At 35.8% G+C, this 23,447-nt stretch overlaps 3 protein-coding genes across 4 annotated transcripts; 2 read left to right on the top strand and 1 right to left on the bottom strand.

Annotated features, from left to right (window-relative positions):
* The first annotated feature begins 2,415 nt into the window (after positions 1-2,415).
* On the top strand, positions 2,416-4,243 carry LOC113712997 (transcription factor RAX3-like). Its single transcript, XM_027236685.2, has 3 exons — positions 2,416-2,780; positions 2,926-3,055; positions 3,220-4,243. The coding sequence occupies exons 1-3, from the start codon at positions 2,645-2,647 to the stop codon at positions 4,010-4,012; spliced, it is 1,059 nt and encodes a 352-aa protein (XP_027092486.1). The 5' UTR covers positions 2,416-2,644; the 3' UTR covers positions 4,013-4,243.
* A 5,160-nt stretch (positions 4,244-9,403) lies between these two features.
* LOC113711998 (uncharacterized) lies at positions 9,404-12,708 on the top strand. The gene is made up of 3 exons (XM_027235267.2): positions 9,404-9,561; positions 11,520-11,942; positions 12,025-12,708. Exons 1-3 carry the CDS (start codon positions 9,520-9,522, stop codon positions 12,259-12,261), a joined length of 702 nt encoding a protein of 233 aa, XP_027091068.2. The 5' UTR covers positions 9,404-9,519; the 3' UTR covers positions 12,262-12,708.
* On the bottom strand, positions 12,592-22,868 carry LOC113711997 (CSC1-like protein RXW8). 2 transcript variants are annotated; one of them, XR_011821675.1, is made up of 13 exons: positions 22,637-22,868; positions 21,650-22,080; positions 19,181-19,327; positions 18,210-18,273; positions 17,887-18,096; positions 16,914-17,093; positions 15,617-15,915; positions 14,938-15,229; positions 14,261-14,539; positions 13,255-13,488; positions 12,990-13,170; positions 12,710-12,900; positions 12,592-12,642 (listed from the first exon to the last, which is right to left on the bottom strand). XR_011821675.1 is itself a non-coding variant. In XM_027235266.2 (12 exons), the coding sequence occupies exons 2-12, from the start codon at positions 21,928-21,930 to the stop codon at positions 12,830-12,832; spliced, it is 2,238 nt and encodes a 745-aa protein (XP_027091067.1). In that variant the 5' UTR covers positions 21,931-22,080; positions 22,637-22,868; the 3' UTR covers positions 12,592-12,829. The 2 variants fall into 2 exon arrangements, 1 of the variants encoding a protein (XP_027091067.1); XM_027235266.2 differs by having other exon boundaries at positions 12,592-12,900.
* Positions 22,869-23,447: the final 579 nt, after the last annotated feature.

Below are 23,447 nucleotides of genomic sequence, written 5' to 3'. Positions count from 1 at the left end.
GACTCGTACAAAAATGAGCATTAGGAATTAGCATCATCAGTTGACTTCAAAATTAAAATTAGTCTTCAACAACAGTACGTCGTTAGAGAGGCATAATGCCCATTAATTCAAGGGGAAAAAGTGTATAATAATATTAGAAAGTATTTGAAAGACGTGTTGATTATTGGGTATTCAATTATCTTATGTATCACGTTATGTCTAACTGAGATATTGAGGCCACTTTTAAATAAATTAATTAATAAAAAAGGTCTAGCTAGATATATATTTGATACACACTAAACTAATGTTTCTTCTAGTGGATGATTAGATAGGATATAATTTACCATTTAAGTTGCTAAATAATGTAATTAATTCCTTACCATGTATGTCCCATTTTACAAATCATATGGGATCGATAGTCATCTTAAAAGATTCCAGCAATCGAGGCAATGAAAAAGGAAGAAAAGAACCAAGAAAAAGAAAGCCTTCAGCCTGAAGGTTAATTAGGAGACCAACCAACGAAAAGAAAACAAAAAAAACACATCCATTTTGTGAAGCTCTATGATTTTTCTGGCATATATGACAAGAATTGGAGACCATATGTAACACCCACGTTAAAGTCAATTATGTAATGCATCGATGTGACAATGAGCTCCTCAAAACGGCTAAGTTCACCGCACCCCTACTCCCTCAGTGCCCGTGTGGGATTATTTCACTTCATCCCCAAGTCGATTATTTATTTTTAACTTTCCTCCTCGACATATAATCAGGAGATATTCTATAGTGCCTTTTAGGTATCATGTTGATAAGTGAAATTCAGCATTAGATGATGATGATGATGATGAAAAAAGTGTTATATATTGACTCTTAGATTAAACATTGTTAAAATATTTAAAAGTTTAAACTATATATTATCTTTGATGAGAGATAAAAGTTGAGAACATGATATCTTCCAGAATAATCAATTGGGAAAGGAAAAAGACCTTGTTCAAATGGCTCGTTTTGGGTGGATTTTGCCATTCGACGACATAGGGGGTTTTGGAGCCTTTAACAACTAAAATTCGGGCGTTGCGGACAAACTTTTTTTTCACCAATGACAATTTGTTCATCAGAGCATGCTAAATAAAAGAATCTGATTGTATGATTTTTTGCCAAGACATCTGAACAGTGTCAGCTACTAACTCTAGGCTCTGTTGCTCAGAAAGAACAAATATGAACCGTATCAAGATGTGGCATTGATTGTATGATTTTCCGTCAAACACATTACATTCTCAACAGTGATAACTACTAACTTTAGGCTTGGTGTTGAATTGGGTACAAGAAAGAAGAAATATGAACCATATCAAGATATGGCATCAATGCGTCCTCTACTTTTGACTTGGCCAACTTTTCTAATAGGGTAATATTCCATTTTCGCAGGTCGTCTCTGGTCACCTACTCAAAGGGCAATTTCTTCTTGCTTCATATTTTGGTTTCCACTTGTTCAAGTCTCGTCCTTTTGGTTCTAGAACATTTTTTTGACTCTTGGAGAAAAGTTTCATTGGCATGCTTTTTCTCACATTTCCGATGGAGTTTGAAATATGTTGTTATGATCAAGAATAAATTATCAATGTTTGACTATCATTAACCAAGTCGCAATGTGGTACAATCCCTTTTCCCAGTTTTTCCTCTAAAAAACTAGGGAGGATGGAAGGTGGGTAATACCGTAATTACCTTGATGACTTGGCCTATCACGCAACCATGTAAACTTTTACTACGCAAGAGATTCACATTTACATTGATGAATAATCCCGCATTTCTGCAGATTCCTGTGCAATATATACCAGCAGCTATGATTATCTGATCCCAAAGATACAAAGTACTTATTTTAAGTACTATGTTTGATTAATTGCATAAATCGTACAAGTCAAGGCTTAATTTGTTTTTTTTTTAAAGAATATTTTTTATGTACTATTTATTTTACCATCTACAAATTGGTGCACTATATGTAGATAACAGCAAAATACAAAACAATCCAGCTTTAAGCTCTTGTAAAATTTATCATCCGCAGATCTGCAGCTGGATATGTCTTTCCGCATCCAATTTGGACCATCCATCATGAAACTGTTAGGAAGCCCCCGTTAACCTTAATTATTGTGGTAAATCTACACAAGCCAGAAGAGTTAAGATCGCTGTAAAATTGAGTAGAATGAGAGCATTACTGTTCCATTTGGAAGGATTATGTAATTGTAAACATCATGCTGTTATTTGATGTGGATACACCATATCTCCTTAAAGCTATAAATATAACGTGGTTAGGACCATGACACACATCCTATAACGTGTAAATCATTTTCCAACGCAAGTAATTAAGGTTATGGGGCGCACATCCCCACTGGTTTTTACAGTCAATGTATATAATGATTCTTGAATGAGAAAGACAAGAAGAAAAACCCTGGTTTCCTATCCGGGCATATACTTTTCTATCCATCTTTTCATCCTTTTTGCTACCTCATTTTCTGAATCATATTGGCTGCTCCAGGAGACATGTATATCCTTTTCCAGCTATTATAGTCTCTCTCTCCCCCTCTCTTTCTCTCTCACAGACACACACAAACACACAAAACTAGTATTCCAAGAAGGAAGAAGGGAAAAGGGTTAGGCTTAGAAGCAGAAGTGAAAAGAAATGGGAAGAGCTCCATGCTGTGACAAAGCCAACGTGAAGAAGGGGCCATGGTCGCCCGAAGAAGATGCTAAGCTGAAGTCCTATATTGAGCAGCATGGAACTGGAGGCAACTGGATTGCTTTGCCGCAGAAAATCGGTTCGTAGCTAGCAAAGATCTTCAATGATTTTCAAGTTTAATTTCTTCAACCTAAGTACAGTACAGTAATATGCTTAACTGGATTTTCTAATTTCTAATGCATATGATGATCATCTTGATGTACGAGTTTTGTGTCTAAAATTAGGCCTCAAGAGATGCGGAAAGAGCTGTCGCCTTCGATGGCTCAACTACCTTCGTCCCAACATTAAGCATGGAGGATTCTCTGAAGAAGAAGACAACATCATATGCAGCCTCTATATTAGTATTGGAAGCAGGTAAGTCGCATATTTCCTAACAATTTTCAACCTCTTAACTACTCCAAATTGGACGTAGTTAAGGTTCCGTAGTCTTCCTCTTCTTAATTAGGACAAGGGTTGAGTAAAGCAAGTAGTATCTTCCATTACCGAATTAAACATTTCTTTTTTATTTGCACAAACAGGTGGTCAATTATTGCTGCACAATTACCTGGAAGAACTGATAATGACATAAAGAACTACTGGAACACAAGGCTGAAGAAGAAGCTCCTTGGGAAGCAGCGAAAGGATCAACATGCTCGAAAAAGTACCAGCCAAAAGCAAGAAATGCTGCGAAAGGGGATGAGGGAAAATATTAATCATATGGTTTCTTCTTCTTCCTCTGATTATAACAGTAACCAAAGTCCCTATTGGCCTGAGCTGCCTGTACTGCCTCCAGTACCCTACTCAAACGAAGAACCACGCTTTAATGACCATGCTTCTATTAGAAAGTTGTTGATAAAACTTGGAGGAAGGTTTTCTGACGATGATGATCAACCAACAAATGGCACCATGAATACCAATCTTCAGTATCCTTTGGATAGTACCAATTCGCTGGTGCAAGTTCAACCACTTTATGATCAGCAGATTAATATGCTATCTTCTGCCCCCCTGGATGTCTTGAATACAACTTCATCTTTGCCAGAAACGCTATACACCATTGATGCAGCAGATTTGTCAACTTTACAAGGACAAAACAGCTTTCAAGCTGGGCTGGAGCAAATGATCTGTAACAATCCTCAGAGATTAGATGGTCTTGAGTTCTTATGCGGAGATATTTTGATCAATCATAGGACCGGGAATACTTGTGGAGGGAGTTCAGATTGGGGGGAGATGAATTCTCTGGTACTTCCTGCTGTTGCTTCCGGCTATGAGGGTCTTCAACAAGGGACGCTGCAAGAATGTGCAATTGATCAATTGAGGTACCTTGGACCATGATAAAGTTCGTGCATATTTCATTTGTAAATTTGTGTTATTAGACGAGAGATTGAATTTGGATTAATTGTCTCGGAAACCCTAATAAACTTCTTGAGAAATTTGGTTCTTTTCCTTTCATTTAGTCCATTTGGACTAAAATTATCTAGTTGTCTTGATGTTGAAATGGGAGAACTTAGGACTTGGAAGCTAGGGTCGTTTTCTCAGGATGCATAATTGATTTTTATTTGGTTCTCCGGCTGAAGCATCTTATGGAAAAGTTGCTTGGGAGTATATTTTTTCTGCTGAACTATATGGTGAAGCTAGCAGTGCAAATTAATTAGTGCTGGTTTTTCCTTCGACATAAATGTGCTGAAAAATCTCACAAACTTCCATTGTGGCCTCCACAAAATGAACCTAACTAGTAAAGTAAATTCCTTTGACATTTTGGCAACAACTTGGTTGAGCTTTGTGGAGTAGGCTATTTTTCAAACTTCTTTCATTATTTTAGTGCCATTTGTTTCTATGATATCTTAGAAGAAATTTAATGATTGTGATCATTTGAAATCATTGGAACTTGGAAAAGATGTTGTAGAATTAATTGGAATATTACCTGATTCTAAAGTCTATACGTTGATTACTAGTAACTTCAAAGAGTATGTAGTAGAGTTGTACCATGAAAGTAGCCCTCTCAGTCTTTAAATTCACTTTGCCTTTCTTTTGTATGACACTAAATCATTCTTGTATTACTCAGGTGATTCAGCTATTATCAGATTATCGGTACTCATTCACATAAATTTGTTATTTTTTCTCACAAGAAATAAAAATGGTCATGTAGCCATATATATATATATATAACCTAGCAATCCCTTGAGAAGAACAAAGATATCTGAGAATCTTGAGGTTAATCATTATCTTCAAACTGTCTTAATTAAATAAGCAGGCAGGAATTCTAACATGTTAATGGAGTCTGATAAGTGCTAGACTACCAAGTAAATTATGTTTTTTGTCCTTTAGGCTAACATAGAGTTAGGAGGTACTACCTAGAATCCTATGTTAGATACTAGGACCATAACACTAATCCAGCTTCAACCCATAGGTCAACAATGTCGCGTTCCTTAATTTGCTTTGCCTTATCCTCTCTCTCTCTCTCTCTCTCTCTCTCTCTCCCTGAGTGTAATTCCGTACATATCCTAATGACTTGGAATAATCCCTTAATTAACCAGCTCCGGAGAATTTTGTGATTCAGAGATGGAGAAGAAATTCACCAGCTAGCTTAAACTTAGGTTGACATATAGTTGTTACTTGCTAGTTGTCCGTATCAAGCCAGCACAATGAAACTGTGCATATTCGTCTCCAGATTTATTTGATGTTGCTAAAATCCTAATTTGTACGACCCTCGAGTTACTTGCATGTTGTATAATTCCTTTCTACAATACACAGCTAGGAATACTGGATTTTGTGTGTAGCAGCAGGTCTTGCATGGCATGAACATGTATGTGTATCCAGCCAGCCATGCATTCGCGAGGCTGAAATGGAGACATGATGGCTTTATATACTTTAATTTTCTCATACAAATGCATACAGGACGCCAGTAACGTGCTTATCAATTAAGATTTAGACGAGTATAATTGTGCACCAATTGAGCTATGTCCAGAAGGTTATCATACGTGTTTGTTGTGACTTGTAATATCCAGAAGAAGAACACGGTGTATAATAAAGTGACGAAGTAGAATATATATAATAAGAAGAAGAAGCTCTACCAACATTAAACTGCTTCAATGAAACATGTTTTCCCATTATGCTTGAGAGCATGGTCAATATATATATGTATTTGTTTCCAAATTGCAAATTACATTGCAGTTATTAACGAGAATTGACATTGATATGAAGCATGTTGGAGATATTTTACACGTCTTAATAAACAAGTCAGAATCTATGCCTAATCCCACCACTTTCACATAGTTTTTTATTATTTTGTTATTAACACACACACAAAAAAAAAAAAAAAACAAGCTTTGGCCTAAATTTTCTCCTCGTTTGTGCGTTATGGCTATCGTGGGTTTTTAAATAAAAAAAAAAAAAATCTTTGTTAAAAAGTGTAAGATGCGATAGATTCAACCTTTGTGGAAGAAGGAAAAACAAAATTCCTCACAATCTTGAACAGAACTATATATCATCTAATTCCCCTTTCACTCAAAGTTCAACATGTATTAATTAGATCCTTAAGCGAGTGAGGGATTTCAATCGATTGATAAATTTCATGACCACATAATATTGCTTTCAGTCTTAATCCCCAACACTAGCATGCATGCGTTCTAGAATCTGTGTAAAGTTGCACTTGTTTTAAAGCAGCATCTCTTTCCTAGTTCAGCTCTCCCATTTTCCTCTTCAAAATACCTCCTACTCCTTTTATTTCATTCTTGCCATACAAAGACTGAGAAGAGATCCAAGCATGAAATAAAGGCATCCATCACACAGTAGCTCATTTCACATTGATCATTTCGCATTCAAAAGGCAATTAGATTCTTCATGATAATGCAATTCTAGAAAATATCCTGTGCGTTCATCTTGATCTAAACTTTAGGAGGTCTTAATAAAAGCGAACTTTTACATGGATTCTTTGTATGGCTGACAAAACAATCAAGAAAATTGTTTACAGTTGTAACACTTTGGACCAAATATATATTTCCTGCGCTGACCTTTGCTGCTGCTACTAACCTTTGTTTGGTAAGCAATTGTCACGGTTTGTTAGAAACTTGTTGACATAATTTAGAACTGGTAGGTAATTTACACTTCTAGCTTCCATGAACACCGACCCCATACATAATGAGACACAATTCCTCGTAGCAAAGGCTATGATATTTTGCTGCCAATGTTTTTATGGCTCTTTCTTGAGTGGCGGTCTCTTGGGAAAAAAAAAATTTTTCAAAGAAAGAATCAAGCTAGAGGAAGCCCTAGAATGTGTCCTAGGTGTCCCCGTGTCACGTTCCAATAAATCCAGGAATATTGAGCATATTCAGCAGGTTCATATTCTGCAATTCCACCGTACATTCCTATCTTCAAGAAAGTCATGTGCCTTGTTTTTATTGCTTAAAATACTGAGCAAATAGAATTTTTCCAGACAAGAAACCCCAAGGAATACAGATAAGCTGCCATAAACATCCAAGAAAAAAGCATTGCTTATGCAAGTAACCAGAAAAATAATTCTTTACAATTAACTATATGTATGCAAACAAAACACGCTTATTTCTGTAAAGTGACAAGGAATATCCCTTGGTAAGAAGGAACAGAACAGAAAGAGCCTTAAACAAAAGACCAAATTTTCAAAATTTGACTTTACTGATGGGCACATTCTGGCAACTTGGTGACGGTAATAAAAACCAAATTAAGGCTCTTGATAGAGGTATATGAGCAGGGTTACCCTAGCAATGACAAGAGGCAAACGACGACTATGCCCACCACCTTTCTAGTTTTAAATTAGTGGATGCTAAGCAATGTATCTTTGTAGAATTTTTAGTTTATTTTATGATAATGACACTCACTAAGATGAGAAATTCCTTGAGATTTGTCCTATTCTTGGACCTGATAGAGTGGTTCATCAAATAAAAATGCAGTGAAAGGACCTAAAACGGATTAAAGAATTGGCCTATATTCTCTCTCCAAGGAGAAGAAGATATCCGTCAATGGCCTTCACTCAATTTCAAACGAAGGGTACTGAGATTTCCATTAGTTTATAGGTGTAAAGCACTGCTTATGCAATCATGCATTTCCAATACAGTTCCGTGACGGTCTGTCTGGCTAATAAACTTTTCATCCCCTCAAAAGGAAGCAGCATATAGTATTGAACAATGTAGATGATACATTTGTTGTCTTGTGCATTGTGTTTTTTTTTTTTTTTTGAAGCAATTTAAGGGCTATGCTAAAATAATGAATAGAGGTAATGATACAAGCAAAACAAAACAAGAGCGATGAGGTAAAGGAGGATTTGCTTGAGGAACATGCAAGGGTAGTGGCAAGCATGGGTGGCATAAGTGCCGGTGCTAGTCAAAATTGTAAGAGCTCAATTTGTTTCTTTTTTATGCTTAAAAATACTTCTGAATTCTATTTAGAGAAAACTACTATTCTATTGTCTAGGCTCAGATTATTTAATTAGGTATTGAAAGTGCACTGTTGGTTGATAATTCTGCCCAGTATTCTCATGGATGTTTTCTTTTTCATTTCATTATCCTTAATTTGAAAAAAAAAAAAAAAAGCTTAATCTTTCTTACATAACTGGTTTAAAGATTCTTTTTATTCCAATATCAAATCATTTTCTTTTCAGATGTTGTGTATATTCAAACTTGCTAGCCTAATAAAAACCCTTATCCGTATGGTGTCAGACAGAGTAATCCAAGCAGTAGATCCAGACCTATACACTGCACATCAGATTTGAAAGAAATGGATAGGGCTATATTGCACTAGGGTTTGAGATATTTTCTTGTGTTAAAAATTTGGGCTAATTTCAAAAACCACCCTTGAGGGTTTTGACAATTGAAGTCTCTGCACTTAATTTCAATAATTATAGAAACCTACGTTAAAATATATGGCTAGGTAACAATTGATGATATAAACACAAATAATCTAATGAATACCTTATGTTACTCCCATCTCATTTCTTAAAGAAACTAAATAGGTTAATATTTTGTAAAAAGAAAAAATACCCCTATTTAAGAGAAAAAAATCGATGAGATTTGACGATTAGATTATTGGGAATAAAAATCAATTGTGCAGATTTGAGGTTTAATAAAATCATAATAGGCTGGTTAAATTTAACAGGATGAGCACATGGTTGGGATTTGAAAGTTGCTTGTTGTAGATAAAAATCACTAGATGATCAATGTAAAATTTTTTTTTTTTTTTTTTTGCATCTTATAAAGAGGTGTTTAGTATAGTAAAAAAAAAAAAGGTGCGTAGGAGATATTGTTTTTTTTTTTAATTTTCTATAAAAATCATGGTCGTGATTTTATGAAGGTTAATAATATAGCCCTTTAATAATATTTAGAGAGGTTAATGTAATTCTACAAACTTTAGCAGGGATGATTCAAATTGTTAGAAACCTCAGGGAGGTTTCTGAAATTATCCCTAGATTGGAATATTATAGACTTTCAGGTCACAATTTTGTAACCTAGCATCTACAAATTTCGCCCGGTGCCGTATTTTAGACGAACCCCAATCCAATGTTCATGGTCCGCAAAAATCAAAAGCCGGGGCCTTTTAAGAATGGCCTGTTCGTAAGGCACCAAGCCCAGACTTTTGTCGGGTCGAAGATTACAGAGTGGTCAAGGCCAGCAACTGTAAAGATAAAAATGGTCCCGGCCAATCTCATTATGTAAACAGAATACCTTTTGGGTCAAAGATGAGGGAACAACTTCTGGCCCACATAAAAAAGGCCAGATGTAGTAGTTGCAATAGACAAATACTCCACAATACCGTGTGAGAACGATGCCGCTAATGAATCCTGATCAACACCGGCGGAGATAGCAGCAAAAATGGCGTTATCGACGGCGGCAATCACTCCGTCAAGTTGCCCGGTAAAACTAGTTTGTTCCCTTATGAGTGCTTTTGGTTTTTATTCTTTTTCAGTTACTTATTTTTAGCATTTTTTATTTTTCGGGCTAGACAGACTAGGTAGTCAAAAAGACATGTATTTTATAACAGCTGGAAATGGTGCACTATATGCTGAAGTTCTACTGGTTGAGCATTTCTTTGTATGCTACAATTTTCAATTTCGGAAAACAAGCTCAAATATTTCGTGGGTTCTTTCAGTTTTCTGTCCAACTTTGTGTGTGTGTGTGTGTGTGTTGGAGGAAATTGAATAAATTCCCGACTTGCATTCTTATCTGGAGTTCTGGTATGTAATTTCTATGTTTTTCTTGATACTTGGTAGCTTGTGATGCTTCTCTTGTGAAGAGAAAGCGTGGTTCTTTAGAATGTGGAGTGAAAAAAATATTGACATTGCTGTTTTCTGTGAGGCTTTTGACCATTTTCATGCTCTGTATTTCTTTCTGACACGTTTATTATTGTTAGTCATGTTGAGATTGAACTCTCGTTCACCTTAATTTGCTCCTACCTTCGGATAGCTTGCTGAATTCATGTTATGTTGCTTTTCACGGTTCTTTATGAAAATACTTTGTGTTTAATTCGAGATTAAATAAATATTGAAAGTTTATTTGATTTCTTAATATATAGAAGGAGATGTGAAAATCGACTTTAAAGTCAATATTAATGTTGACTTCTTCTTAAACAAAACAGAACTCCAGACAGGTCCATAGACACTAATTTTCACTTGTAAAATTTGAGGCTTCTCTTATTTATTAATTCTCCATAACAAATCAGCTGCTGTTATCACCTATTCATTGTTAACAGCGTCAGAGTGCCGCTGCCATATATATATATATATGTATATCTTAACATTTTAGTTTGTAGCGTCTATTCAGCCCAATAGTGTATTCTTGATCATTGGTCTTGGTTTGATCTTAGTTTGATGATTGAATTGTATCTACGGATGCTTTCTACAATAAATATTTTGAGCATGTGGTTATTGAACTGGGTGGAGGAACTTAGGCTCTGGTTGAATTTTGGTATTAAATCTGGGAGCGTGGGAGAAGAAGATGATTTTTGAGGAATGGGAAGGGTATTTGTTCAGATGATAGAGGGAGAAATGAGGGTTCTGTTGTTGAGGGATATAGTCGACAGAGGGAGAGAGACAAGGATATGGGAATCAATTGAAAAGTTGAGATCAATTTCTCTATTTTTGTGGAACTCAAGTAAAAGGATAAATTTACATGCTTTTGGTTAGAATAATAACATTATGTAAATGAGTCTAGCTTTACATCTGTTAGAAAAGAAATTTAAGGAGATTGTATACATGTGTGTTGGCGTGTCCTTGTGCGTGGTTGTGTATTATGTCTAAACCAAGTAAGAATTAGTAATGGTACTTGTATATTGGTTTTGGTGAAACTAGTTAGCATAGATGTAGTTTTCTACTAAACTGGGAATGTTTCATGACACACAATACTTTTGAAACTCTCTTAGCTTTAAGACTTTTGCTCCCCAAAAAAAATTAGTGTGCCAAAAATTGAGCATCAATGATGCTGTAGATATCTGCTTCAGATGTTTTGACTATAAGTGAGTAATGACCAAAATAGTCTAGTTGTAAATTTGTTAAGAAGATAAAGCTACTAGTGGATCCTGCATTCCCACTCTGATACCTTAATGGGATTATGACTTATCCAAATGCAACCTCAGAATTGAGAAAGTATTCACATAATGCAATCTGTATGTCATTTGGGATGGAATTTCTACATTTATATAATGAAAAAGGTAAGAGAGCCTTCAAGTGAATGTGTGCTTTTAATGTGTTCTTTTGGTAGTATCAAGTGGTTTTCATTTACAATTAGGATCTTTGTATTTGAGTCCTTTAGGTGTTGAATCAAATATTTTTTTTGAATGAGCTGAACTACATAATTCATCTTCTTCTTTGAATCAGATTATGTTGTTTAAAAGCCTGCCCTGTCAACTTCAAAGCCCATTAGTCAGACAAGTATCCATTTGCCGAATTTCTGCTTGTCATCCAGTGAAATCGTTCAGAATGGAATGGTTCAATGAGCCTGCCAAGTTCAAGGTGCACATTGATTATGCTGTGAAGAAACTATCTGAGTTCATCCCTCCCTCGGTCCAAAATTTTCCATGGGCAAAAGCAGAGAATGCTGCTCTGCAGCATCTGCTAGCTTTAGGGCAGTTGGCATTGAAGTGGTCTCTTACGGCTTTATTCATCTTAAGTTCTGCGTCTGACTTCATATACTCTATCTCTAAAAACAAGGAGCTAGTCATTCCCATTGGTCTTTTCTGTGGTTGTGTAGTGGCTGACTTTTTAAACGAAACGTCTCACGAGCTTATTCGTTCCACCCAGGTAATGGATTCACAACTCATAACTTTATCATTTCTCTGCCTGTTTTGATATGCTGCTTATTATTTGACTATCTGCTTGACAGGAGAGGGGCAAGAATTGGCAGCTTTTGGTTATAGGTTGCTTCTTTGTTCTAGTTAGGATCTTTGCCATATGTATCGCAGTTGAGCCGCAGTCATTTCTGTTGCATGCTGCAAATGGTGGGTTGATGCAAATCCTATGGCAATGGAGAACTTCGTTGCAGCCTGAGGGAAATGATGCAAACAATGTTCCTTTGGAGGATGGTTGTTCTTCCGAGGTGCAGATTACTAGATCGGATTGATCAAATGATTGTTCAATTCCTAAATTCTTATACACGAAGTCTACACTTCTGAATGGAAATATCGGGCTCTACAAATGGATGATCTACATCTCAGTTCTGCTTTTGCGCCCAACCATCGAGCGTGGTAGATCTTTGCCTTGTAAAACTACTGATAATTGTTCATTGAGTTTCAGTTATAACAAACTGCTTGACTGATACGCTGGAACTTGATGTTATAATAGGAGTTAACAAGTAGGATTTATTATCAATAGTAGCTTCTTGATAAGCTTTGTGACAACTAGTAGTAGAACCCAAGGAAGTGAGGTATCTTCTCGAGGACGAGTTTGCTAATTGAGAAATGGTGCTAGTTTCTTGGTTGTAATGTGTAAGAACTTCGAGTACCTGATGCTGCTCTTTACAGCAGAAACACCTATATTTTTTGCCTTACAATGTATAGATCTTCGAGTACCTGATGTTGCTCTTTACAGCAGAAACACCTATATTTTTTGCCTTACATTGTATAGATCTTCCAATGAACATCATTTTGTACATGACAAACAACTAATGTACACACAAGAAATACGTCTATCTACATCGCATGAAGCTCTTTGATTTCTGGTGAGGAATGCCCAGCCCATAATCCAGATGTCTGAGTCTTTCCTGCAAGACGAACAGGACAACGATAAATACCTTTCCAGAGCCACTCAAATGACTTGATTGTGGTATGGTGCTAATTAAGCTAACCAAACCTGAATCTAAGTTTTCTAGGTCTTGCAACCCGCTAGCAACTGTTTCGCCGGGATGCTCGTGCAAGGTTGCATCCTGGTGAAGAGTAGTCAATGTCAATTGACAATATGCTGATTGCAGTTTCTGATGAGTCTCTTCCATTATTCCACTCTGCTCATCTTGCCAATCCATCTCAATGAGAACCTTTGGATTAACCACATATTAGCAGACACAACACTAATAGGACACGAGCATCTCTAAAAATGAACTTCAACCACTACAAGTTACCTTTGCAGCATTCCTCTTAAATACCGGGAGGAACCTTTGCCGGCAATATTCATTGAACAGTAGTGTAAGGATGATCAGCGGAAAGGTGAAGCTGGATGCAACAGTGGATTTTTTAATTCCAAAGACTCCGGAAGCTATTATTTGCGTCAGCACCAATGAGAATATTGTAGCATTGTGCACAGTTGGCCAATAGAGTCCTCCAGTTTGATATTTAGTGACATACACGTTAAGAATCTGAGAGGTACATCATTACAGCATTTTACTAATTAGATGGTCATAATGCAAGCATGAAATGGTAAAGGCAACAACGAAAAAGATCACAAAGCAATTGAGCTAAAACGAGTAGCTCTATGCCCATCACACAAATTCATGAATTAATGCATTTTATAAAACCTAAACAATCATTGGTACTTGATATCAAAGCTCAATAAACATATCCATCTGTAACGCACATCCAACTACATACAGATTCACCAGAGAAGTTGATTATACTGCTAAACATGCCCATCCATGAACATTTTTTTGACAAACCAAAAATTTGTAGCTCAGAATAACGTTGACTAGCTGCTTCTACAGAAACATAATGAACTTCAGGTTAAAAAAAGGCTGTTATTCTAAAGAATGAATTACAGCTTAAGTTTCAACACTCTTTTGTGACCATAGTCCTACTACATTACCCAAATCAGTGATTTGATAACTTGAATTTGCATTAAACATTAGAAAACAGCTCTATGTGCAATAGTTGGGCAGGCGGCAAGCATGTAATGACAACTGCTAAATAACTTGCATTGGAAGCTGCAAAGAAATTGACAGAAAGCATGCACACTACAAAAATCTTAGATTAATATCTATACAAGTATCAATTTACTAACTGATAACAAAAGAATAAATAGAGAAAACAACTTCCACGTATAAATCATTCACACACGAGTGTAGACCTGAAAATTCACACAAAGTGAAAACCGGAGACAGCCTACTCCTTAGTCCACTAAGAGGGAAAGCTAACCTGATTGCGATACACAAGGTAAGCAAGGAAGAAGTAGACTAGCAAAAATGGTAAGATCAAAGGTGCCATTATGGAACAGGTGAAGCCCATAACTCCAAAAAGGATAACTCTTGGAATTTCTGTGTGGTAAGGAAAAGTCCAGGTCCCATAGGTTGATTCGTCTTTGTTTCTGAGAGCATATCTGTAGAAAAGGTTGCATATCAGGGCCAATGGTTGTAGAATCTCAAATGACAAACTTGCCCAACCGGATGTCAAAATGTAAGTCATGAAAAAGGTAGCCTGCAATATGTCAAATCTCATATTGTTAAGATGATTATCAATGATCACAATCTATAGATATCTCTTTAAGGTGATTATATATATTCTTAGGATTGATTTAAATTTCTGAACAAAGATGACAAAAGCTATTATATCAATTCAATTTCCACAAACTAAATAGTTCTAGAAAGAGAAGTCGATCTGTGCAAGCAAATACTTTCATCAAGACCAATCTCAATTACATCATGAGAAGCATTAAGAAAAGCACTCATCTCCAAGGCCCAAAAGTGCATAAACAAATATACAAATCAATTACCCTTTTAATTGCATAAGATAATGATTTTCCAAGACCAAGGTAAATTACTTGACCTTTACAAAGGCCAGAAAATTTAAGAAACAGAGAAACAATGGAAAATCACCGTTGTTGGGATGGCAGTGGCAAGCTCGTTTGGAATATTTTTTGGATCTTGCAATCTCCGAGTAACTTCGCCGACCAAATTCTTAATAATGGTCCCCGTTAAAATGTTTGCAAAGAAAACATTCCATATCATGAAGTACAGAAGCTTGATGCAAGCACTCAATTTCCTGCCACTGCGAGAGACAGCACCCTCCATGGTAGAGAAAAAAAGCATAAGTGGTGGAGCCATGTACAGAAATAACATCAATATGACACTTGGTAAATATCCAGTAGCAAGCTGGCTCATAAACTTCCTGCAAAAGCAAGTGAAGGATAAGAAGTCACATCCGTTTTATGTTCTAGGAATCCTTTAAATTAAACCCTTCTTCTAACATTTAAATGAGAAATATAACAGCTAACATTATCTATATCCAAGTAAAAGGCCAAAAAATAAACACTAAAAGCACAAATTGCTGGTTCAATGATGTCACGTCCATATTCCCACTGACTGATCATCTCCAGTCAACCTGCATTTTCATTTTCATATATCTTCCAGCCATACACAGCCTATCACAAATTTCAGATTCCAAACAACAAACAGACATTATATGTCTACTAGCTGTACCAAAAGAATTTCAACAACCGTCATGCATAGCTGGTAACTTGAGTATACGAAAACCAAATCCAAGTCCAAATCCTACCTCTTTAAAATTCCTTTCAGAAATGGAAATGTATTCTGCAGCTTATCAAGGTTCACAAGGCTTTGTGTTAGTGTAACAGGCACGAGGAAAAATGCAACAAAAAGAATGGAGACCACAAAAATAGCTATTCGTCGAATCCAAAGGATTCTATAAGGCAGACCAAGGTTCGTCCAATAGACATCTTTTGGATCCGGAGCCCTCTCAGTCACCCATTTCATGGGATTTTGTGATTGAAGAGATTGTGCGGCAACCAAAGCAGCATAGCGGGTCCTGAAGAAAACAAATGCAGCACCACATTCCTGCAGGAAAGATAGAGATACTTCAGACAACGATGCAGTTCTAACCAAACTATTGGTAGTTAAGTTTCAACAAGAAAACAAGGACTAAAAAGCATGTCATGGCATAAATTACAAAATACTACACATAGTAGAAAGTAGCACAATAAGAAAAAAAAAAACCATAGAATGAGGTTGACATGAAAGCAAAGTCCTACTGAGAGGGAAGAGGAATACTTCCGGCCAGGCTAAATTCTTAGCCCAGGAGATTTAAGACCAGGCACACGACAAGGACCAAATTCTACATGAATGAAGCATCATTAAACCCTAGAATCCTAAGCAGGGAAGACAGGATAAACAACTCGGTTTCCTTCTATTTTATGGAGCCCCAAATGGATTCTAGGAATAGATAAACAGGGGCTTATTCAAAGTAGAGAGGTAGACTAGCAAATCCTTCAGACATAAAGAACAAAGCTGGATGCACATCATGCAATGTATCATTTCTGTTCTCTATTCATCAACATAGAGAAAGTACATTAAGCAAGAATCTTCCAAGGAAATCTCTACCTATGCTTCAAAACCAAACTGTTCAAGATAGAATTCTCAAACATTTTGGTTAATGCAAACTAAGTTTATGCCAGGTTCCAGACCGCCTGAAATTAGTTCCACATGTACAAACTCTTCTTATGTTCCTCGTTGTAAATAGACAAGCCCACACAGTTGCAGGTTCGCTTGATCTCTGTCTATGGTTAAAACAAAATCTTTCAAGATTTGGTAGTTGCAAGCTATATTTCTGTTAGGTTTCAAACTGAACTAAGTTAGGAATGTATGAATGTATACTTTCTACCAGGAGTCTTGAAACTACTTAGGAAAGCGAAAGGGTAAAAAAAATGGAAATGAGGTATCACCACACTGAAAGATTATTCAAAACTAAAGGTCTTCTTTCCTTCTATTTCTGTCTTAACCATATATCTACAGGCGCAAAGCACCAAGGATATCCGTTTAAAGTAAAATTTTTGGACCTTTCTTCTCAAATCTGCTGCATCAAAGTCACTTCTCCCCTTGTCATTTTGAGACTCTATGGCAAGCATCTTAAAAGATGATGTAGTCCCTCCACAAAGACCACATCTCATCAAATTTGGGCCACATTGTTGTTCTCTGGTACAAGTCTTGAGCATCTTGTACATCTTCCCTGCATCACTCTGCAGGTAAAAAGGGCAAAGAACAAAACTGAGCATTGAATAGAGAAGTATAGAATAATACAAGTGCAGATGTAAGTGACTGACACGAGCCTGCATCATCAGCACCACTAATGCGTGTTAAAAATGCCAATATAAATATAATATTGTATGATTACCAAACAAATTTCCAAATCTTAATAGCATTTTCTTTCTTGTTGGTATCCTACTTATATGTCTTCCTGCAACAACAGCTTCTTCCACACACACCCCCCCCCCAAAAAAAAAACAATATTATACTGATCCATTTGTTTTATTTATACTTTTGGTCCAATATTTTCTTTGTGCTGAAGTTTACATTCGTGAAAAATGTGTTCCAACTGTGTGGTTTCTAAATGCACATTCTACTTCTCTCTTGCTAATTAAAGGTCAAAAACAGTAAGGGAAAGAACTTGCATGGACATATCAAAAGGTACAAAATCAAACCCTCTAAAATGCTAAGAAATATAAGGATGGGAGACTAGAGTTTGTAACACAAAAAAGTGCACTTGTGGAATTCGTTATCAACTGTTTGGAAGAACCATAGAAGGCCTATTTGCATTATGAATTTTTGGCATTATCTAGTCCAGAAGTTACAGTATATATCTACTGTATACATACGAGCAAATAAAACATTTTGGTGACTCCAAAACAGCTAAGTTATTAATCAACATTCCATATTCCTTTTGCACCAACAAAATGAAATGAAAGCCTGGTATGTATTTCAAAAGCTACAAACAATATTAAAATTTTCAGTATACTGAAGCTTTTATCTCACCATCAGTTTCTGAACTGTACCAGATTGATAAACCATTTTATGCGATAAATAACTCGAGGCATAGTATGTGCTAAAAAATTTGGCCACTGTCTCACTATATGATTCAGTTTGAGACGACGGAATGCCACGAACAAGAACTGTGAAGTGACTCGGGTTAGAAAGAGCTTCAGTAATGTGTAAGAGCCTCAACTTTGTGATGCTTTTATACTCCTGGAAGTAAAACATGGAAGCTTTTGATTAAAAGCTAGAATTTCAAGGAAACAGTTGAACAAACTTTTAAGTAATCCCACAAATAACTAGTTACTTATGTTGTTCAGCCTTACATGGTAAAGAAGAGCACAAGTGCAGCAAGAAATGATATATAGTGCAAGACAGTGGGCCCAAAGCCTGAAAATGGATATATACTTGAAATCAGATACTCCACATTAGGACAAAATGCAACACGCATTTCTTAAACATAAAATTACAGCACAAAAAACATGATTGTGATGTATAGCACAACATAGTGGGCCCAAGTGCTGTGAATGGATATAAACTAGAAGTCAGAAGCTCTGTATCGAAATAAAAAGCAACAAAAGTTTCATAAGCAAACAAAAACAGTACAAATCATAATTGGGTCAAGAACACCATTGAGAATAACTCTGAAGCATGAAAAAGTTACGTGTATCTCTTTCTCTGCGTATAGATAAATTAGTCAGGAACACCATTGAGAATAACTCTGAAGCATGAAAAATTTATGTGTACCTCTTTCTCTGCGTATAGATAAATTAGTCAGGAAACTAAGTATATCATGGATCAAGAAAAGGTCATATTCAATCAAGGTCCAAAATTCCAATTAAGACAAGCTGCTTATCTAGTGCAATCCCTTAGTATGACCAAAGTTTTACAAAAGAACTTTCTGCCAAGCAAATGCGAAGAAAATCCTATTCAGAAAAAATATGGACCAAAAGCAAGCCTTCTGGATGCAGGTTCCAGCATCAAGTAGGCAATTTCATATAACTGCAAGAACACAAGTTTTGAGCTAAAGTTGGTACATATGCAATTTCCCCAATAGTGACCATCAATCTCTAAAAATCATCAAGAGAAGAAGGATAACAATAAAGTGAGCATTACTCCGTCTATAATCAAGCATCAGTATTGACTGTATCGAAGCATGAACATTTCTGCTTTCTGGATCACTGTCAACTACTGATGAATAGTGGTGACATTATGGAATGCAATATCATGAACTAGGCATCTGTATTAATACGAGCAAGCAATCCTAATTGCATAAAAATTGAAGTATCTTTTGTACCTTTTTGATCCTTTCTGAACATTTGCAATGGAAAAGACTTCAAGCGACTCCGATGGAATGACTTTGTGCTCCATGTCGTGTCCATAATAGTTAAGTGGAAGCACAAGAGAGATGCATATGGTAGCAGCTATGGAGAATATCCTGATACTGGAAAATAAATAAGCACATATAAGCACATAATCCAAGAAAACAAAACCAAATTCTCCATGCGAAGAATGACAAAGCCTAAAATCACAAACCACTAGGAAGTTGATCTCTACCCTGAAAATAGAAGAATATCCCATATTTTTTATGATATTCAAAACAGTTTTATTAAAATTTAACAATTTTTCAAATATAAACTAGAATTAAGAAAACAGGGATATTATACTTGTCATTCCCCGACACATCATGATCAAAATGATTCATCACGTATATTGAACTTTTTTCCTTCATCAATGAATGCCTTGCGGTGACAGATTGGTTGTACTGTAAAAGCACAAAACTGCAAAAAGGCTAATTCCTCATTTTGTTTAATTCAAAAGAAAAACATGTGGCAGTGAGACCAATTAGCCGTCATCGCACATAGAACTTAAACTGCAATGACCCAACCCATTTAAACATCCATAGCTGACTAGCTTTTGGACATTTAAAACACAAAAAAAAGGCAAAAAAACACACAATTAATAAAAAGTAGATAATCACCTACTTTTTCAGGGATGATTGTAGAATAATGGTTCCTAAATGAAGAGCCAAAATCTTAAAAGATGTTATAGTTTTCACAACCCATTTGTCACCATAGATAGGCAATTGACGGACCTAACCTTTCAGAAATCACATTGTAAACAGCATTCTCCAGAAACAGTTTCAGAAATCACATTGTAAACAGCATTCTCCAGATACAGTCAAAAGTTTACTGCAGCAAAAACAAGTATGTTTGGCATATATTCAGTTTCATGAATTGCCAAAACATTAACTTGACTTAGTTATTGGCTATTCTACGAAGGAAATACTCTGTCCTACCATTTCAAGCATTGAAGTGGAAATCCACCAAAAACTAAATTTATCCAGGTTCATTGTTGCATCTTACATCTTATCCTCAACATGAGATTACTATCAGCAATAACATCCATTTGGTTCAAGTGATGACACGTGATAAAATTACTAACCCTAGTCCTCCCTCGTTGGGTTGAAATTTACACATGGATAAGTCATCCTCTTTAATCCAAGTAATAATATAATAATCCCAGGGCAAGGTGGTACTATTTATCCTTGGATGACAAATTGATGGGATAAACAAATGCAATGCTATGAATGCTTTTAGTTTTATCGAATTCATTTCTACCATATACTTAGCAAACACAATATTGGGCTATCCATGGGATATCCCCTGAATAATCCACGATTTTTCAATATAAAATGACTACTTTAGATGAAATAATCTCAAAAAAGCTAATCTTGGTATAAATGATCCCATCACACCCCGTCTATGAACCAAATAGTATTGCTTCAAGGTATTAAACAATGACATCTAAGCAAAAAAAAAAAAAAAAAAAAAACCAACCACAAAATATCAGAAGACCACTTATTGTGCACAAAATTCAAAAAACCGGCCTTCAGTTCAAATCACCATGACAATGTACTACATAAAAAGTCATATTATCCTACTTTCTCATGGCCCAAGCCTGAAGCGCATAAAGTTTATTTGAAATGTCAATCATTCTCAGATAAATATGGCCAACTCTACTTACTATTGACTCGTGACCATGTAAATCTGTGCTGCCCAATTGAGGCATATAATGTTAAGGGGCACATTCATCACTTGTCCTCCTTCATAAAGCTGGACATCCATTATTCCAGTCTACCACTTACCTCTAATCCTTCAGTTAACCATGTTCATAAAATCAAGAGAATGATTGGATCAAAGCACAAATATGCAGCAAGAAGCTAAATTTTTAGCAAAAAAGATGTAAGTATCTCCAAGTAATACAATTGTACAGATGAAGCATAGAAGTTCTTTTCCAATATAGGGCTCAGGCATCCCAAAGAACACGTGCGGTTAACAAGTGAAACAAATATTCTATGTGCAAATGACAAAAGTAGTTAAGTTGCATAAATTTAACATTGAAGTCCAAATCCTCATCATTATCTATGAAGCAGTACTAATTCCTTGTCTTCCATCAAATTTATTTGAGATCTGAAAGTTCTTTTGCCATCAGATCAGGAGTACAGTGTTATTTCAAGTCATGTTCATCTACACTGATCAACAAACTTTGGACTTTTAACATTCATAGATACATTTGAAACAAGAAGTGTGCTCATAAAATTACTTAAAACAAATCTGAATCCACGTTTTCAATGTAGCTTAAGCAAATACTGATTTGAATGAATCAATCAAACAAAAATGCTGACAAGAATTCAGCATATGTCATCCATAAAGTAATCTTATGAACTTCAAACACAACAAATTATGTGGGAACATGTACTCACCTGAAAACAATCAACCGGATGAATACTAGAGCATCTAATCCTCCAGCAGCACAAATTTGATCTTCAGATGCTTCCCAGGCTTTCACTATCCAACTAGCGGAAGGAACTAGCCTTTCAAAACAAAATGGATCTTGGCGTCTTGATTTCGCATGAGCGAGCTTTTGACCAAAGTAGACATTCATAAACCGTGGTTGTTTTCTTAGAATAGAATACAGTGAGAAAATCACCACGCAAACTGCTATATTAATTCCAGCAGAAGTCAATAGAGCAGCTAAGTACATCTTCAGTCAATAAAACCAAATACAGAAACGTGTCTCATTTCCCAGCTTCAATAAAATGGATACCATCTCTTAGGCTCCAAAATGTTCCCCCAGAACAAAATTGCCACAAATAAGGTCATCAATCAGCAATTCCTGACACTCGTCTCCAAACTGCAAATAAGAGAAAAAGTGCTAATCTCATCACAATTTTACACGGCAATTCTACTTATGATTTCAATTAAATGAATAACTACCAAGCAAAAAAAGGAAAACATTGTGCTTCAAATTCATACTCACATGCCAATATCACAATTTTGCACGATAACAACTAATGGCGGCTTCAGAATACGCATAAATTATATAATTAACGTCACATTAATAAAAACGCACAAAACAGAGTAAGTTCTGCTTCTGCTTTACATTCATGCAGAAAAGAAAAATTCATTCCTGAGCAAATTTCAAGCAAAGTTCCTCAACTCTACTTTAAACTCTAAACATAACTGTGTAGAACCAAAAAAAAAAACATTTTACACAAAAAGCAGTTTTCGATTCTTATACATAGAATTTACATTACCTGATAAATAAATTAAAAGAATTCAAAAAGCAGTGCAAACGGCATAACCAAAAATTCAGTAGAAAAAGCTACCAAAAATGAAAAACGCTCAAATCGTGATGAAGTTGCCGACTAAAACGAAGAAAAAGATACAAAGATTTAAACAACTATTACCTGTAACCGGAATTGGACAGGAAATTTAGCCGTGCAGGAGAAGAACGAGAGACTTGGCTTGAACTTCAACAAATGCGTGAATGATTGGAGAAATGGAAACCCTAGACTCAAATTTACGCACAATATCTGAATTTATTTTTCTTTTCCAATAAACTTTTCGAGAAAGCCAGGATAGAGAGAGAGAGAGAATGGGGGTCTCGGCGCGGGATGAAAATCATGCAGTACGAACAATGAAATGCGTCGATTTGTCTACTGAATATTTATTTTGGGTAGAGGATTTGCGGACCCAACGGAGGCGCCACGTGGAAGCCAATGAATAAGCGAGTGGACTGCCGAAATCGATTGAAGTGAAAGAAACTGCCCTCTCCAACTGTCTCTTTTTTTTTCTGTGTTTTTCCTTTCTTCCCCGAGAAAAAATTTTGATGATAAGTTCAGTTTTTGTTTTTTTTAAAAAAAAAAAATCATGCCAAATGCTGCTTTTATAGTCCTACCTCTCTGAAATTTATACATAACTTATCACAGTATCACTAGTTTAGTTAGAATGCATTTCCATTGAAGATTATTCGAAAGTAATTTTTTTTTTATTTTTAGATGAAAAAAATGCTTGGAGATATAAAAGTATAATTAAAAAAATGTGTTCAGAAACAAAAATTAGAGTTGAAGTTGTATAAGGTTATAGTGTGATGAGAACAAGTATCCGTTTATCAATTAAGAATCACAACATCTGATGAATCTTTAAGACGTTTAAGTGAAAAATAATTAAATTAGAAAAGATCAAACAACTGAGATTATTGAGAGTTTAAGTGCCTTT

This window comes from Coffea arabica, chromosome 10e, assembly GCF_036785885.1.
Source record: "Coffea arabica cultivar ET-39 chromosome 10e, Coffea Arabica ET-39 HiFi, whole genome shotgun sequence".
Classification (NCBI taxonomy): Eukaryota; Viridiplantae; Streptophyta; class Magnoliopsida; order Gentianales; family Rubiaceae; genus Coffea; species Coffea arabica.
The sequence above is the reverse complement of the archived record's forward strand: the minus strand, read 5'-3'. Positions and strand labels throughout refer to the sequence as shown.

Excerpts from the sequence above, each read along its gene's own strand:
- LOC113712997 (XM_027236685.2), top strand. The coding sequence starts at position 2,645 with ATGGGAAGAGCTCCATGCTGTGACAAAGCCAACGTGAAGAAGGGGCCA. Across the intron at positions 2,781-2,925 it reads TGCTTTGCCGCAGAAAATCG|GCCTCAAGAGATGCGGAAAG; the intron begins GTTCGTAGCTAG and ends GTCTAAAATTAG. Across the intron at positions 3,056-3,219 it reads TATATTAGTATTGGAAGCAG|GTGGTCAATTATTGCTGCAC; the intron begins GTAAGTCGCATA and ends TTGCACAAACAG.
- LOC113711998 (XM_027235267.2), top strand. The coding sequence starts at position 9,520 with ATGGCGTTATCGACGGCGGCAATCACTCCGTCAAGTTGCCCG. Across the intron at positions 9,562-11,519 it reads TCACTCCGTCAAGTTGCCCG|ATTATGTTGTTTAAAAGCCT; the intron begins GTAAAACTAGTT and ends TCTTTGAATCAG. Across the intron at positions 11,943-12,024 it reads AGCTTATTCGTTCCACCCAG|GAGAGGGGCAAGAATTGGCA; the intron begins GTAATGGATTCA and ends TCTGCTTGACAG.
- LOC113711997 (XM_027235266.2), bottom strand. The coding sequence starts at position 21,930 with ATGTACTTAGCTGCTCTATTGACTTCTGCTGGAATTAATATAGCAGTT. Across the intron at positions 18,097-18,209 it reads CTTGTGCTCTTCTTTACCAT|GAGTATAAAAGCATCACAAA; the intron begins GTAAGGCTGAAC and ends TTTTACTTCCAG. Across the intron at positions 13,489-14,260 it reads ACCTTGTGTATCGCAATCAG|ATTCTTAACGTGTATGTCAC; the intron begins GTTAGCTTTCCC and ends TGTACCTCTCAG.